We start from the raw sequence: 18,383 nt of genomic DNA, 5'->3' as shown, positions 1-18,383 counted from the left end.
CACAACTGTAAATCTTCTTTCACCAAGTCTAACCTCAGACGTATTAGTGTTCCTGTGTGGCAAAGGCTGCATAGGCATCTAGTCGTTTAAATGGTATTTGTGGAAAATTAACATTTTCAAGGTTAGTCACTAGTTTGCACTTTACTTTATTGACTAAGGTTCGCCCACTCCACAGCTACAAGGGAGTTCATGCACTGCGAGTCTGACTATATGGAAAGTTTCTTACCCACACAGCCCTGTCTGTCACTGGTGGACTGATAACCTGAGTCACAGGCACATTGGTAGGTCCCAATCATGTTCACACAGCGCCCATTCTTGCACAGGTTGTCACTCAGAGAGCATTCATCGATATCTGTAATGTGGAATAGAGTGGTGAGTGTAAGATATTCACAGTACATTCCTCACAGAAAATAACAGTCAAAAAAGACACTCAGCCGGGATTATTTCTGAAGCCTTTGGGATCAACAATTGGTGGGATGGGAGGGGGTGGGGATAAGGAGTATTTACGTCAAGGGGCAAGCCTGCAGACACTGTCAGGTGGTAACCCTGAAGTCTGCAGGTTAGTACGAGGGATCAGATGACAAGACCTCCAACCTGAGTTGCCAATTCTTGGTTTGTCATGCTCCGGTGATAGGAAGCTAAGCCTTCCTTCCATAGGCGTAACTTCTCATAAGTGGCTTCAGGGTTCAAATATAAGCATCCATCAAATGTATTTTCAGGTAAATTTGTGAAGATGCTCACCCACACAGCCATCACCCTCAGAGGTCAACTCATGACCTGGGGGGCAGATGCATTCATAGCTGCCATCTGTGTTCACACAAGTTCCGCCCCGACACAGCAAAGGGTCTCTCTCACACTCGTCGATGTCTGTACCAAGAAACAGAAGAGTGGTATCAGCTTTGCAAATGGAAACTATACCCCGTCCCCCAACTCAACCTTACTGAGGTCATGGAATGACAATATGGTTTTACGATCCTTGACTGAAACGCACACATAGCAGACCCTCAGTGACCTAATTGTTCTTCATTCTGCAAATACATGGACAGAGTTTAATAAATCTAAATAATATGCAAAATAGTGTTTAAGAAAGTGACAAAGTATTCAAGCTTGAAAATAACTCCTCAATGCTGACAGTGTTTAGGAATGATTATAACGAGGAGGGTCTGTACAAGAGGATTGAGGAGAAGGGTTTGTATGGAGCGTGAGGAGGAAGGTTTAAACAGGGAATTATGAGGTGGAGGGTTTTTTGTGAGCTGGTATCAAGTGGAAGGGCCAGAGAATGGGTAGGATCATGTTGGTAAAGGTGCAAGTCGGGGAATGTTGGTGCAGGCATGCATACAAGTTACGCAATTGACTTGCAGGTCTCTTTATTTACAGAAAACTTAGCATCTAGAACAGCATTTGAATCACCAAGGCATAGTTGGCTAAGGACTGAGCTGGTACGTGGGATCAGTATGGAGAGGAATTTAAGGTCAGCAAAGACCTGTTGGGTTGGAGAGCCTGTTCCCATTGCTGCCAGCTCCTTTCCCTTCAGTTAACAACTTAAAACATCGTACAGTGTGGATTCAGTGGACCTGGAGCAGTATGTTTCTGCGCAGTGGGAGGAACTGAAGCTAGTGGTACATTTCTTCCACACTACTAATTGTGGATCTAACAATATAGCTTGGGAAACGTACTTTGACTCTCATTGTGTCCACAGCGTGGCATTTATTAAGTGTTCTACAGATTCTCCTAACTGCACAGATTGGCAAGTTCCAGCTCTTTTTTTTTGGCAGTTTCTCTCCCAAACCCATTCACAGTGACATGTGGAAACCATTTAGAGAGGCCACCAAGATGGGTGTCTGTGGCTGTCCAAGAGTGAGTGCTGGGCTTCAGTGTATTTCCAGTTCTGGCACCAGCTGTGGAAATACAAGGCCAGAAGTATATGAAGAAGTCTCTGCAGGGCTGGCATTCCCCATTTAGTCTGTGTCATGATGTGGTGCCAAGCCTGCTAAGGCATAGCATGTGTCCCATGGGCTTCAAGTTGTTCCAATCATCGGAACACAGGAATCTCTGGACACCACTGGGAACATCAGGAGGCAGTTAATATGTTCTGGGAACTGATGGGATCTAGAAGAGGTAAATTTGGCCAGTGGGAGTAATTGAAAACAGTGAAAGAAATAGGAGATGGTGTGGAAGTTAATGGGATCAAAGAGAGACCATGCAGACTATTGGGGATCATGGGAGATGTTGGGAGAAAATTCAGGGAGGCTGCCTCCACATAAAAGGATGAAAACATAACACAGTTCAGAAACTCTTACTTAAGTGACATGGAAAAAAATTACAATTCTTAACTACATTGCTTGAGAAACTATTTCTAACCCATTAAGTTTAAAAGGCATCTACAAAAATTTTAATTTGGTATATTAAAAGCCCACATAAGCACTTGCAGACATGTCATTAATGAGATATTGGTATAGGAGGGGTAGGGGCCATATCCCTGTTCCCTACTTGTTCCTGCCTCTGCACTCTCCCAAAAGGGTCTTGGTTGTTGGAAAATCAAAGATTCACATTAGACCTTAGTGGATGGCCAATGGGAGAATACTGGAAATACAGGTGAGAAAAGGTCAGGTACTCAGCCTGCACTGCTACTCATTGAGATTATAGTTGTTTCATGGTCTCAAGTTCCTTTTTCAGCTTGAACTCCATATCATCAGGTTCAAAATTCTCTCAGTCAGAACCTTGGATATATTTAATGTCTGAATACTGCAGCCTTTTAAAGCAGAGAGTTACAAAGCTTTACAACTCTCCATGTAATAAAATTTGTACTCTTCCCTACAAGGTCAGCCACTTGGCCTCAGTCTATGCCCTTAATTCTAGACTCCATAATTGGAGGAACCAATCTCTTGGCCATTCTGTCAGTGCTGGACAATTACAATTTACTTTTATTTGCTGTGAAACACGGCTGGCCAAGCAATAATTGGCCGGTGGTTGCCACTTACCCATACAGGTTTTCATCATCATAAAACCACTTTCATATCCATCAAAACACTCGCATTCGAAACTGCCTGGTGTGTTCACACAGGTACCATGCCCACAGAGATCTGGTGAAATGCGACATTCGTTGATATCTGCAGATAAAGTAAAAAAGACATAATGGGTGACAGAAAGAAAGAGACGAACTGGAAACGAGTAGAAGACTGAGATTCAAAAAAAGAGAGAGAGAAAAGAAACAAACAAAGGAAGATAAAACATAACTAAACGCCACAGGCAGATGAAGAAGAATGTAGCAGAATATATTCATCTCTTAAATATGAACTGTAGTTTGCCTTTCCTAATAATATCCCACCTGTACAATTCCTCTCCTCCATGTTTAGGGCAAAGCCATTCTCACAGCGACACTTAAAGCTGCCAATTGTGTTACGACATGTTCCATATGTGCACAGGCTGGAGAATACCTTACATTCGTTGATATCTGAAAAAAAAATAAGACATTTAATGTAGCCAGTGAATAACTTTGGACATCCTGTGAGGGGAGGACAGGTTTCTAGAGGATTTTCAGTCTCAAACTGTTTATTCCAGAAACATTCCCTGTAATAAAACAGGACAATCAATCTGAGTACAAGTCAAACTGAAAAAGTCAGACTGACCTACTTCCATTCATAGACCTCAAGAGATTAAATACAATTTAAATTGTGTCCACACTTTAGGGAAGATGGAGAAATTGGCCCTGTGACCATAGCTGGAAATGCAGATTGACTAGATTTAAACTGCGTTTACTTTCACAATAATCCCAGGGAACTGCAGTTTAGATTATCGAACTGTCAGAAACTAGCTGGCTGATCCCTAGCACTCCACACCAGGAGGCCAATTACTGGTGCTCACTCTGAAATCTACTCAGAAGCTTGCCTCTGAATTTGAGCCAAATTAAGAGATTGCCTGAAGTTGAGCCAAATCTGTATCCTGGAATTTTATATAAATGTTTTATCTTGGGATTTTCCTTCCTCTTTGCTGATAAAATCTTCTTCATATCTATGTCCCTCTTTCTTTTCTATTCCCTTAGTCTACTAGCTTGGAATGCAAATGAGTCATGAAAACAACTGAATCAGGTTTATTGAGCAGTTACCTTTATAGAATGGCCTCCCTGTCAAAACATCACCCCTGTTGGCAAAACCTGGTCCCCTAGGGCAAATGGCCTCATATTCCGGTGTGCCAGGCTGTGGGCACTCCTCACAGTCTGCTCCCCACGCATGGCCGATCGAGCAGCAGCAAGCATCAATGCGGAAGCGGCCACCCACTGGCTCTGTGCATTCGTCCTCTTCCCACTTCAGGTAGCAATGCTCCAAGCGAACATCTAGCAGAGGAAGACAGCACGAAAGGAATACATTAGCATTGCTCAGCCTGGGTAAACACAACATCAGCAAAACAAATTGACCAACTGCTCCTGACTCAGAATTGAATCCTGCAAGCATAAAACCAGAAGTTTCAGAAGCAGAATTAGGCCATTCAGTCCATCAAGTCTGCTCCACCATCAATCATGGCCAATTTATTTCCCCTCTTAACCCCATTCTCCTGCCTTCTCCCCATAATCAAGAACCTACCAACCTCCCCTTTAAATATACCCAATGACTTGTTCTCCACAGCTGTCTGTGATAATGAATTCCACAGATTCACCACATTCTGGCTGAAGTTGTTCCAGGGCTCTCCTGCAATTATGAGTCTGTGCCCTTTGGTCCTAGACTCTCCCACTGCTGGAAACAAAGTTTCCACATCCACTCTGTCTGGGCTTTAACAACTGCAAGCAACTTGATTCTTCTGACTGTATCAATCATCCATCTGTGATACTGGCTCAGCTCGTCTGTTGTTTTGCTCCTCTGGGAATGGGGGACCCTGCTCAGCCTGACCTGCTGGGTTTGTTCTCCACCTCTGCATTTTGTAACTTCTACACCCTCCTTCACCCTCTAACTGTTCCCATTCATTAATTGGCCAGATAACCTTGTTTATCGCTTATCCCCCAAGACCACTCTGATTTTACCCTATCAGAGCTATGTGGAAAGACCAAAGTAGTCCAAGAAACCAACTCATCACCTCCTTCGTAAGGGTGAATAGGGTTGGACAAAAATTGGTGGCATTGTGGAAATGCAGAAGGTCACCAAAGGATACAGCTGGATATAAATCAGTGGCTGTGATGGCAGATGAAATTTAATCAGGCCAAGTGCAAGATGATGCACTTTGGGAAATCAAATATAAAGGAACAATATACTGTTAATCACAAGACCCTTAACAATCTTGATGTACAGAGGGATCTAGTTATCCAAGTCCATTCTGCCTGAAAAGGGCTGCACAGGTTGAGAAATTCGTTGCACAGTTCATTGATCCTGTTTATAGTTACTGTACTATAGATTTGCTGAGAATGCCTGAAATGAAAAAGAATCTCAGGGTTGTATGTGGTGACATGCATGTACTCTGATAATAAATTTCACTTTGAACTTTGGGATGGTAAAGAGAGCATACGGCATGCTTGCCTTTCTTAGTCGAGACAGAAAGGTACATTGCAGTTTTTTTAAAGAATTGTTTGGTCACATTTGGAGTACTGCATTCAATTCTGGTTGCTCCATTACAGAAAATATGTGGTTACAAGGATGCTGCCTGGATTGAAGAGTATATACTAAAAAGAGAGGTTGGACAAACTTGGGTGGCTAAGGGAAGACCTGCTAGAACTTCATAAGATTATAAGAGGCATAAAGAGAGAAGTCAACTGGTATCTTCCCCACAGCTGGGATGCCTAATACTAGAGAGCAAGCATTTAAAGTGAGTGGGGCAAGTTCAAAGCAGATGTGCGGGGCAAGTTTTTTTAAAAAAACACTGTGGTGGGTGTCTGGAATACACTGCCAGGGGTGGGAGTGGATGCAAATTTGACATAGGTATTTAAGAGACACTTGAGATGGGCACAAGAATATGCAGAGTGGAGAAATATGGCCATTGTGTATGCAGAAGAGACTAGCTTAGGGATTTAATTAGTTTGGTACAATATTGTGGGCCAAAGGGCTTGTTCCTCTGATACACTATGCTCTACGTTTGACAATAAATATTGCCCTTGCCAGCAACCTCCCCACTCTAGCTGCAGCTTAACAAGCTTCTTTTGTTCCCTTTGCAGTTCTGGTGAAGGGACTTTGACCTGAAACATTAATTTTGGTTTTTCTTCCCACAAATGTACCATGACCTGCTGAGTAACAACCCCGTATATTATTTTTTGAAAAGCAGAGGGGTGAAAGATGCTAAAAAAAAAAAGTAAGTACATGTCTGGCTAAAAAATGAAATAGCAGCTCACTGGTTCCACTTCAGGTTAGCGTACTCCATCCTGAATACCTGGATATTCATGAGAGTTCAAAGCTGTCTGAAAGGACAGTTTCTGTCTTGGTTATTAGATTCTAACTGCAAGATTGAACAATCTCCACTTTAGTAGTTATCAAGTAGTTGGAGTTAACCTGAGTGGAGAGCCTGCTCTCTCCCCCTTCAGTGGGTGTGCTATATTCTTCATGCAGTATTAAGCTCACTCAGAGCAGATATCCACAGACGCCAAAAAGAATGGCTGGTAACAACTGAGGATCTTAGAATGATCAACTCTTACAGAACAGAACAGAGACGTGCAGATTGTTGGTTCGATGCCAGGTCTTGACACAAACTGTTCAGTTTAATCCTGCACTAAACCTTCTCCATAATCTTAAAGTACTTGTCCAATTATCTTCTGGAAGTTACTATGGAATCTATTTCTGCAGATCTTTCCTGCAGTATGTTCCAGATCTAACACTCCAAGTGAAAAATCTTTTCTTGCTCCCCATCTGGAAATCCGGATAACTATTTTAAACATTGAACTCTCATTACAAATCCTCTTCCCAGTGGAAAGGTTCTCCGTGTGGCTTTGGCAATACATTTCATGATTTTGAATACTTCTATTAGCTCAACATTGCTTCAGGAAGTATAACCCCAGCCACCCCGACTGTTTAATCATTTACTTTATGGGATTTGACCACTGCTGACAAGGCCAGCATTTATTGCCCATCCCTATTATTCTTTCTGAAGGCTGTTGGTGAGCTGCCTTCTTGGACTGCTTTGGTCTCCCAATATAATCAAATTCATCAGTCCTGGTATCAAATTGGTGAACCTTTTCTGTACTCTTTCCAGGGATATTCCTTCCTGAAGTGGGTAGAATTGTATCCAACTCTTCTGCGGAAATCTAAGTCGATTTATACAGATTTAGCTTGAGTATTTTTTGTGGTCACTACTTCACAAAACCAAGTACTCCATTAAGTTCTTTCACTGCCTTATCAATTTGTCCTGCCACTTTCAGGGATTGGTGATACCAGGATATTCTACTGCTGCTCTGTGTTACTTCTCCAGAGGTCGCACTACTTCACTCTTGTTAGTTCTTCAGTTCCTTTCTGTACCCCTTCAGTGGGGTGGATCCACTAAACAATTTCTTCTTCTTCTTCCTGCTCCTCCGTGACCCGTACTTACCGACACATGTTCTCCCAGTTCCATCTAGAGTCAGCCCTTCGGAACATTCACACTTGAAGGAGCCCTGTGTGTTTACACAACGTCCATTTGTGCAAACGCCAGGGAACACGTCACACTCGTTCACATCTGGTGAGAAAGAAACATGAGAAATCATCCATTCCCTTATTAATTGAAGCAAAACAGACCAATGTCATGGATCTGGGGTTATGCTGAAATGAAAGTTCTAAGAGAACTTTAAATTAAGATCATAATTTTGGTGGAGAAAGGAACTGGATAAGTTTGTCAATCCATCTTTGAATTCACCAAACTGGATGGATTCCATAGCTAGCTTACACTTGGCACCTACACAATAGTCTGCAAAGAAACATGTGAAATCGCATTAGGTATGTCTTTGTCTGTAACTTGTTTCCTGAAAAAGTTCTGGACAGCAGCCCACTAGATGTGGCAAAAATATCAGAAGTCACATTGAAACGTTTCTGCTAATTTGTAAGTCATCTGATCCAATGACATCTAATTCACACCTTTTCCTCCCTTGTGGAGGTTTCCCTAAACCTAGACTATCCTGCTTTAAGTTGATAAAACCACAAATATGCATCCCTATGGGATGCCTGGTTCCTCAGTCCTCTTCTGGACTGGAACCTACATCTCCCATTAGTGGACGAAGTGAGATGGTAATATAAAGAGCAGCTGGTCTGTTGTCACCCAATTTACACTAAATACCTCCTAATATGAAGAATTTTTTGACAACCACCCTAAATAAATGTTTGAACCAGTCTCCCCTTACTCTTGCCCAACCGTTTAAAGTAATACTTTATGGAGCAGATCAAGACATCAATGGGAATAAAAATGTAAACAATGTAAAACAAGAAAGCTGGCTCACTATCAGTCAAAACCATGTGTGATTATCCTTTGTCTGAGTCTGGCTGGATGATTTAATCTGTGCTATGGCTGGAGTAGTTGAATAGTCTGAACTCACCTTCACAAGTAACACCCTTCACTCTTGCATAGCCTCTGGGACAAGATGGATCTACAAAAGAAAAACAGTTGACTAAGATATCTAGTCTTGCCAAAGATCGATCCAAAAGAACATAATAAAAGACAGGGTAGTCCAGAGGATTTAAGCTTGCCTCACTGTTCCATAAGATCACAGCAGATGTGATTTGGCCTCAGCTACACTTGCTCCTTATTCCCAATTACCTGTGATTCCCCCTACAGACCAAAACTCTCCCTGTCTCATCCTTAAATATTCTCTGGGGTAGAAAATTCCAATGGTTCACTACCTTAGAGTCATAGAGAAGTAGAGCACAAAAATGGGCCCTTCAGCCCATCTAGTCCATGCCAAAACCATTTAAACTGCCTACTCTTATCGACATCTTTAGCTCTCCGTACTCCTACCATCCAATGTACCTATCTGAAGTTCTCCCTAAATATTGAAATTGAGCTCACATGCACCACTTGTGCTGGCAGCTTGTTCCACACTCCTATGATCCTCTGAGTGAAGAAAGTTCCCCTTAAATTTATCACCATTCACCCTAACGCATGACCTACGGTTGTAGAACCCCCAATCTCAGTGGAAAAAGCCTGCTTAATTTACCCTATCTATACCCCTTTTAATTTTGTATACCTCTATCAAATCTCCTCTCAATCTTCTACATTCTAAAGAATATAGACCTAGTCTATTCAATCTTTCCTTACAATGCAGGCCCTCCAGATCCGTTAAAATCCTTGTAAATTTTCTCTGTACTCTTTCTATCTTGTTTACATCTTTCCTGTAGGTAGGTGACCAAAACTGTACACAATTCTCTAAATCAGGCTTCACCAACGTCTTTTACAATTTCAACATAACATCCCATCTCCTGGACTCAGTACCTTGATTTATGAAGGCCAATGTGCCAAAAGCTTTCTTTACGACCTTATCTCCCTGTGATGCCACTTTCAATGAATTATGGACCTGTAGTCCCAGATCCCTTTGCTCTTCCACACTCCCCAGGGCCCTACTGTTCACCGTGTAAGAGCTACCCTGGTTGGTCCAACCGAAGTGAAAAACCTCACACTTGTCCGCATTAAGTTCCATTGCCCTTTTTTCCAGCTGATGCAGATCCCTCTGCAAATCATTATAGCCTTCCTTGCTGTCCTTCAGAGAGAAAAAACTCCTCCTCATTTCCAGCTGTTCCCTTAGTCACAGGATTGTTCATAACAAGGTCATCTTCAAGGCTTTAGTTAAGATGTTATTGGATCCAGTAACTGAGAACTCTGCATCATCTCATTTGAGGTGCTAAATTAAAATAAATAAAAAACAAACGACTGGTGTTGCAAATCTAAAATAGGAAATGTTGGAGATACTTCATAACTCAAGTGGCATCTATAGAGAGAGAAATATTATCATTTCAGGTCAATGATCTGATGAAAATTCAGTCAGCTATAACATCTACCTCATTTTTCTTTCCAGAGATGCTACCTGCCTTATTTTTAACATTTTCTGTTTGTTATCCAGAATCAACTAAACAGGTTAGTGCTGAAAATGCAAATTTCATTGGGTTATAATACGTGAGCAGTAATTTACCGAATTCACAATGGGTACACCAGCTTCGCCTCCCAAAACTGTACACTGTGAGTTGGTGTGCCTACCCTTACCATGTTACACTCATTAAAACTAGTGGCTCCACTGCTGTATTGGCTGCTCCTGTTTTTCACAATATCAGGTTTCCTTTAACCTTCATGGCTTTGCCTGTTGCTTTGTGACCATCTCTCAGCCCCCTGTGTATTGTTGGTAAGCTGATGTTAAATATGAGGCTTCTCCCAGCTCTGTAAACAGGACCAAAGCCTTTACATTCATTCCACTCGGAGAGAAGGTACCTCCACTTTTCACGTCTCAAAAAACCGAGTCGCAGACTGATCCATCTTCCTAAACCTGTAAGAATACTGAGTGAATGCTTAACCAGCACCTCATAAAGTTCTTTGCTTAATAGAGCTAAAGCCACATTATAAAACAGAGACTTTGATTGAGATGAGTGACCGTATATTCGCCTGTCATAAGGCTCTTGTACGAACCTCCTCTACGATAAGCTCTTGATCACTCAATCTTCCTTGTCGTAGCCCTTGCACCTTATTTGTCTAGCTGCCCTTCGTAGCTGCAACATTACATTCTGCATTCTATTACAGTTTTCCCTTTTGCACTACTTCGATGCCATGATGTTTGCAATGATCTGTCTGGATGGCTGCAAGACCACTGTATCTCAGTACACGTGAAGGTAATAAATCAAATAAATAAATGAACTGTTTGAAAGGCAGGCTCAGATAGAGCAGCATCGCGTCCACAGCCTCATCACCAGAACTCCCCCCACCGCCCCACTAGTTCCTCAGGCAGGGTTACCCAGCTCGCAGTGTTCACAGGGGCTGCCCCAGGCAGCTCCCAAGGTGGCACAGCACTGCGACTTCAGCGTGGCTCCGTTGATGTTCACTTCGCAGCGACCGCCCTGAATGTTCAGCCAACACGTCCCCTTCATGCTGTCTGTTAGGGGAGAAGCAGAGGACTTGTCAGGCAGGTTGCCGCTCCGCCCATCTCTCACTCACACGTGCGCGCGCACCCACACATACCCCCCCTCCCCCACCAACAGGCTGCCTCTCACCCCCCACAGACAGGTGTGAACCCATTCACTCTGATTAGACTACAGTACGTTGGGGAAGAAAGCAGTTGAGACTGGAGCTGTTCAGGGAACCCAAAGGGCATAACACACCAAACTAAATTCCAGCTCCCTTGAAGACCAACAGCAGCCCAGAAGAACTGAGAAGTTGCCAGCACAGTGTGGTTGTGCTCTGCACCACCAGCCAGTAGCAAGAAGTAGAGCTGGGAGGTCAGGCTCCTGGTCTGAGCTGTGTTGGAAGGGGGGGGGGGGTCAGCTCTCTGCTGTCTTTTGCAGTCAGTTTCGAGGGACAAAGAAGCTAAATGACAGAGAATTACACCAGAGTCAGTGATGAGTAGACCAGAGCTTAGCTTTTTAGCACAAATGGTTCCTTCCTCCTTAGCAGAGAATGGGATGTTCTCAAGCTGCCTCTTCCTCCCCAAGGCCTGGGAAAACTGACAAGGATGGTTTCCATAGAAGTTCTCAGGCTCTATGAGACTCACCAATACAGATGGTTCTGGTTGGGTCCAGTTTGCTGCCAAGTGAACATTCACAGATGAATGAGCCGGCCATGTTCCTGCAGTAACCATTCACACATGGGCTGGATTCACATTCGTTCACATCTGGAATACAAAGGAACACTCACTGAAACTGGAGGTACAGATGAAATGTTATTCTACCTGGGGTAATGAGCCACCCGCTGAACTCTCACATCAGTCTGACAGCTGTGACTGCTCATGACACCTTCTGAATTCAATGTGGGTTAGTTGACTTCGTGTCAACCCCAAAGGAGAATCTGAAGGAGACTTCCTGTGGTTATGGCAAGAGTGATTACTTTGTGGGGTGTCTACTTCCAGGATGACTGGCAAAACTCCCTTTTTGCTTCTCCAATGGGATTCAGCACAGTATTAGATCAGAAACGGAAGGAAATCTGCAGATGCTGGAGTACGTGGACACACACACACACACACACACACACACACACACACACACACACACACACAGAGTGCTGGAGGAACTCAGCAGGTCAGGCAGCATCAACAGAAAAGAGCAAACAGGTGACGTTTCAGGCCGAGACCCTTCATTGGAATTGGAAAGAAAGATGAAAAATCAGTAAGAAGGTGGGGAGAGGGAGGGAAGTACAAGCTGGTAAGTGATAGGTGAAACCAGGAGAGATGAAGGGGATGAAGTAAAGAGCTGGGAAGTTGATTAGTGGAAGAGCTTAAGGATTGGATGAAGGGAAATCTGGCAGAAGCCCATAGAAGGGGAGAGGGAGGAGCACCAGAAGGAGGTGATGGGCAAGTAAGGAGGTAAGATGAGAGAGGGAAACAGGAATGGGAATGGTGAAATGGGGGGCAATTACTGGAAGTTCGAGAAATTGATGTTCATGCCATCGAGTTGCAGGCTATCCAGACAGAATATAAGGTGTTGCTCCTCCAACCAGAGCGTGGCTTCATTGCGGCATGGGAATGGGAAGTAGAATTGAAATGGCTGGCCACGATGTGATTCTGGATTCTCACCTTCACAGGTTTCAGTATCAGGTTTAAAGATGTAACCAGTAGGGCAGGTGCACGTGTAACTGCCTGGAGTGTTACGGCACAGTCCATTGTCACACAGCAGCATGTTGACAGAACATTCATCAATGTCTGCAGAAAGGGAAAGATCATTTCAGGCAACATCGAGAACTACACAGCTCACGTTAATCAAACAATTAACCCAGCCATCATCTGCTCTAAATGACACATCTTACAGCAATTCCAAGATTCAAAGATTCCAGCACCCCCTCCATCTTCTCTAATTCACCTCATTCACCCTTTGTCCTCACCCTGTGCATATATTCAATCCTGTGTTTTCTTTTCCTTCTCAGCTTTCCAGCCTGTTGAGAAATTACATGACGTGATTCTGGCATTGTGTGAAGGAAGAGCTTCCTGGCCCAAAGAACTATTCAGGGAGCATACAGGAGGTGGGTGCTCTGCCAATGTTCATATTTTGATAGGGAGAGGCAGTGTTTAACATGATAGTCACACAGGAGAAAGAATTGAAATGTGCTTGACTTATTTCGGTGTTTTTCTGCTGGACATTTTCCTGAATTCAGCATTATTCTCTAAGAGTAAACCTCATGAACCTTATGATCCAGAATGCATCCTATTCTACTAAATAATAATGATGCACAGGAAATAATAATGAAACACAGGAACTGCAAGACTGAACACTTACTCTGTACTCCAGAATGTAATATATCCCTCTGTCTGATTCTATCCACTTGCACAATTGTACTGAAATATATATACTTTTTCCTCTAAAACTTCAGGCTTTAAAGCACATGACTAATTTAACTTGATTTATTTTGTGAAAGATAAATGAAGAGCATAAAAAAAAGAAAGGACATGTATAGAAATCACTGGATTCATAAAATAAATTTGCAGCCTTCCTTTCACAGACCAGTGTTTAACTTATGCAAAAAGACATTCAGAGAGGATTGGGATGTCTCTTGCTCATCCACACCAGAAAACATTTTTAATCAGACACTGCTTTCAGTCTGTAATTAAATGAATTCACACTCACCAACACAGTTCTTGCCACTGACGTCTGACTGATACCCGATATTACAAATACAGCGGTAACTGCCGCGCAGGTTCTCACAAATCCCATTGGCACAGATATCAGGATCAAGAGCACACTCATTGATATCTGGGGAAGAAACACAAATAATTATAACTAATCCTCAACTGGCTCCACTCTTCAATTTGTAAATCACGAAACATAGATGGCTGACTTACAGCAAGTCAGACAGACAAATTCCATCCATCAATGGAGAGGATTACAGATTATTCCTAAACTAGGCTTTTTCAGCACCAAATCTCTAAATCAGCTGGTTTATATATAAAAAAAAGTTTTCTTTTTACTTGGATCTTTTTTACAGTGTCTGCAGATGGTTAAAGAGATCATTACTTTCAAGTAATACATGCAAGTTTTGCATTATTCAAGTTAAATCTAGCTTTCACACATGCCCCACAAATAAAATCTGCTTCTGATGAGATTTTGTGAATGGTAAAATTAAATTTTATTATCTTAATAAGCGCACAGAGAAGTTTGAGCCCCTAGTTTAGTCCATAACATGTTGGTTGCTTTCCCTACCTCGTCCATCCGCTGTGATCCCAATGCCACTGCTACAAAGAGCCTGGAATTCAGCTGTGAAAACAACAGGAAGAACAAAGCAAATCAGATGTTAGGCACTTTGAACAATTGCCATCTGCCTCAAAAAATAATAAAAGGGGTTGGCTTGTTCAGCATGGCCAACAAGGAATGCTGCTTGCAAGGAATGCTGGTCAGTGGATTATGATCAGTAATCTCATATTTTTACACCTATTAATTTAAATGGATATGAAGGACATGGATGTTGGCCCAATGATGTTCCAGTTAATGCTACTTGCAAATAATCCATTGCAATGCCAATGAAAAAGTTTTTGAAGTGTGGTGAAAGAATTCTGCTGCCAATTTGAACATAAGAACATCTGATAGCCTAGTGGTAACATGTTTTACTGAGCGATCTGGGAAATATTTTGTGTCTGGCAAGCTACAGGGCATTAACTACATAGAAGGATTAACAATTCAAGATCTGACTTTGCTTGAAATTTTTTAATGTGCAAGCACTTATCGAAATAATCAAAATACTTGACATGCTTAATGTATTATAAGCATTAATTCCAAAATTGCCAAGTGGTTACTGCAAAGAGGTTATTGTATCCTATAGTTAAAACTGTAAGATTATTTTCCACTTAGAGAGTAAATCAATGTTCCCATTATTTTATATTCAAGTCTTTTAATTGTGTTGTCTAATAAGCTTTGTTGAATGAATTAAGAAATTCAGAAAAAGTTGACTCTAACATCCTTTTTGGGGTGATGAAAGTTCAAGTTTGAGTGTTATTCATCCATACAGGAATATCCATGAATACACCTAAATGAAACACCGTTCCTTCAAGGCCAGGGTGCAAAACATAGCATCAACAGTCAAACACAGCACAAAGCAAATATAAGATAGCAGTAAACATGCAGTCACACACAAAAAAATAATATAGTCCAAGTCCCTGAGTGTCCTGTCCTGTATAATGATGATGCATAGATGTTGTTGGCAAGAATAATCCCCCAGCAGCCCGCAGAAAAATGCTATGCAGCTTGTCTTCCACCAAGCAAACACTGAAGGGCAGCACTGATGGGAGGGGTGAGCATACAATCCAGCATGGATGCCATGCCACACTACGTCCAGCGTCTCTTCTCCTGGACAGTTGGTACCACACAGTCCCCGGTGTCTCCTCTCCTGGATGACTTCAACAGGCGTGAGGTCTAGACTGTGCTACAACTGAAGTCACGCAGCCCCCCCATTACCAGTCTCGCCAACAAACCAGTGAACTGGACTTGCGGTATTCTACATTACCAATGTCCAAAAGAGTCTTACGATGACAAGAGAAATGTCCAAGGCCATCGCTTGCTGTTAGCCTGCACACTGCCTTTGCTCACCGACTCAGAGGCCTTTCTGCAGAAGGCAGCCACACGGTCTGCACTGTCCAGCTCATCTGCTAACAAGCAACTCTCTGATGGGGTAGACCTGCAGTACTTTAAGTTCTCTATGTCCAGCTTTGTCTTGTGATTGTAAAAAAGATGTTGTAAAAAAAGACAATAGCACCTTTGGTTGGCCCTGTAGAGGCTGCTGTGTCTGAGTGAGCTGCCACCTTAATCAAATGAATCTCAGATAAATGAATCCGTGATTCATTTTCACAGCTGTCTACTCAGATATGAAAGCATTACAAAAGATCATCTGGAAACCATTCTTCATGCAAGTGGCACAAATCCACAGGGTTTGTCACTCAGTTGAATCACTTTTTCCGCATCGTGGCTGAAGACAATTTGCATCATCGGCCATCAGGGGGAGCCCACATCCTGCACTGCAGCCCCACACTCAGCTGGTTCTGTTTCCAGTTCCAGAGTGAATTAAAATCTGCATGGAGAATTTCCTTAAGAAGAAATTTCTCCACTTCAAACTATTGCTTAGATGTAACAAACAGTAAAACATTCTTTCAAAGGAAGAAGATAAATAAAGGCGACTGTTGTTTATTTGGAAGATACTGCTGCGTTTGGTCAATTTTCTGTCACGGTAATTAACGTTTAGTATAAACCTGATGAACCTACCAGAGGTCCTGGCTGGACAGGGCTGACAGGGCTCTCCAAAACCATGGTCTGGGCTGGCACAACAGCATTCCGATTTGGTAACAGCTCCAGGAAAGGGTCGGGCACAGGTTCCCTTCTTGATGGCTCCATAGCAAGTGCTGCGCATGTGAGTATCTGAAATGAATGTACTGGGGTCACTGTTGGCTGTGGAGCAACTTGGAGAAAATCCCATACCAATAGCACATTATACAACACATCAGAAAACATCCCAAAGTAAATCATAGTGGATCAAAAGAAAAATGTCCAAATTTCATGTTCAAAGAGGTGGTTTTCATTTTACTGATTAGTACTGTAACATACCCTTCTGGCTCAATGAGTCCATGCTGCCCAGTTATACCTATGTAACTACTTAACCTACAAACTCATATGTCCTTGGGAGATGGGGAAACTGGAGCACCCAGAAGAAACCCACATGGGGAGAACGTACAAACTTCTTACAGACAGCAGCAGAACCGAACACGGGGTGCTGACGCTTTAAACACTGCTGCACCAATTTTTTCTTGCGGGGATCTGGAAAGGAGAGGGCATGGTGGGTCAATGGTTGGGGAGAACATTGGGGGCTGGGAGCAGTAGGCATAACTTCTATGCAATGCTCATGGGGGAAACTGCACACGACAGGTCACAATCAGAGCAGCAGTGCCGGTTCAGGTAGTTTAAGGACAGCAGAACCCTGCAAGGACAGGAAAGGCCAAGTTCATGGAAGAATTTATACACAATAACTGAAGTTTAACAGCATACAAAGTAGAAGCAGTAGGAGGCCATTTGGCCCCACATTCCTGCTCCATCATTCTGTAATGTCATGGCTATCTTTACCAAACTCCTACACTGTTCTCCTATTTTGATTCCAAAAATCCAAGTCTGTGTTTGACATACTCAATAACTGAGCCTCTGCAGCCCTCTTGGGCAAAGAATTCCACCCAATGGACCTTCTGAAAGTCCTGATACATTCAATCCATTCTGCTAGCAACAACTTCAATCCATTGGTTCCTTTTTAATCTATTCTGCTAGCAACAACTTCAAAGACCTTTATCATATGTCACATTTTTCCTTTCGTAAATCCATGTTGACATTGCCCAATTCTGTTATTATTTCTAAGATTCTTGTTATGACTTCCTTAATAATAGATTGCAGCATTTTCCCAACTAATCTTGGCTGACTGGTCTATTATTCTCTCCACCTTTTAATGCAATGTCTTTGTCTACCACTGCCAAATCACTTCATACTTTTGTCATTTACATTGTTTAGATTTAACCTACTGGTTTCAAATTCAACTAAATAATTTTCAGTCATTTTAAAGAATTCATCATATCATGATTACTCTTCCCTAAAGGCCCTTTTGATTTATCCTTCCTCTTTGCAGAATACTAGATCTGAAATTCCCATTTTCTCTGTCAGTTCCACAACACAAGATATAGAAAGCCACCTCCTTAAACTCTATGAATTTGCTCTCCACGGTTCTTCTGGTGAACTGGTTTGCTCAGCCCATATGTATAGTGCAGTCCTCGTGATATTATACGCCCTAGTTACATGTGTTTCTAATTTCCTGATTTATGCAATGCCCTGCATTAACACTGCTTTTGGGGATCTATAGGCAACTCCCATCAATGTCTAATGTAAATCCTTTAATATCAAAGAATGCCTGACCCTCACAGAGTCATCATTTCAGTAAAATGAACAAAAGGAGATATGAAGCCAAACATCTGCTTAAAATTTGAAAGGCAGAGTGGGATCTACAGGGATTCTGATACTTAGGAAGAGTGACAGAAGACACAGCTGCCAAACATGGGGCAAAGTGGAGGTTGCACAAAGGTCTAACAGAGAAGCGAAGAATTTCCGCAAGAGAGGATTTGTTGCATCAGAAGGGATCACAGAAATGGAGAGCCGTGAGGCCAAATGTCAATAGTAGAATGGTACTTGGAAATTTGATATAGTTATATAACTACTCCAAAATTCTGAGTTGACATGCCATTTGGAGTTATATCTAAAGTATACACTATGGTTGAACATGGTGAGATGAAGCATTAAAACTGAAAGCAA

General features: G+C 42.4%; 1 protein-coding gene across 2 annotated transcripts in view; it reads right to left on the bottom strand.

Moving 5' to 3' along the window:
* fbn2b (fibrillin 2b) overlaps positions 1-18,383 on the bottom strand; it is a 269,685-nt gene that overhangs the window by 62,300 nt on the left and 189,002 nt on the right. For both annotated transcript variants that reach the window (XM_073068631.1, XM_073068632.1), the window contains exons 17-29: positions 16,308-16,460; positions 14,259-14,312; positions 13,686-13,811; positions 12,641-12,766; positions 11,624-11,743; positions 10,871-11,008; positions 8,474-8,524; positions 7,498-7,623; positions 4,106-4,333; positions 3,329-3,454; positions 2,982-3,110; positions 742-867; positions 227-352 (exon numbers count right to left, since the gene is read on the bottom strand). In XM_073068631.1, the coding sequence (XP_072924732.1) occupies positions 227-352; positions 742-867; positions 2,982-3,110; positions 3,329-3,454; positions 4,106-4,333; positions 7,498-7,623; positions 8,474-8,524; positions 10,871-11,008; positions 11,624-11,743; positions 12,641-12,766; positions 13,686-13,811; positions 14,259-14,312; positions 16,308-16,460 (1,629 nt within the window). The remainder of the gene's footprint in view (positions 1-226; positions 353-741; positions 868-2,981; positions 3,111-3,328; positions 3,455-4,105; positions 4,334-7,497; positions 7,624-8,473; positions 8,525-10,870; positions 11,009-11,623; positions 11,744-12,640; positions 12,767-13,685; positions 13,812-14,258; positions 14,313-16,307; positions 16,461-18,383) is intronic.

Source organism: Hemitrygon akajei, chromosome 16 (assembly GCF_048418815.1).
Source record: "Hemitrygon akajei chromosome 16, sHemAka1.3, whole genome shotgun sequence".
NCBI lineage: Eukaryota > Metazoa > Chordata > Chondrichthyes > Myliobatiformes > Dasyatidae > Hemitrygon > Hemitrygon akajei.
The sequence above is the reverse complement of the archived record's forward strand: the minus strand, read 5'-3'. Positions and strand labels throughout refer to the sequence as shown.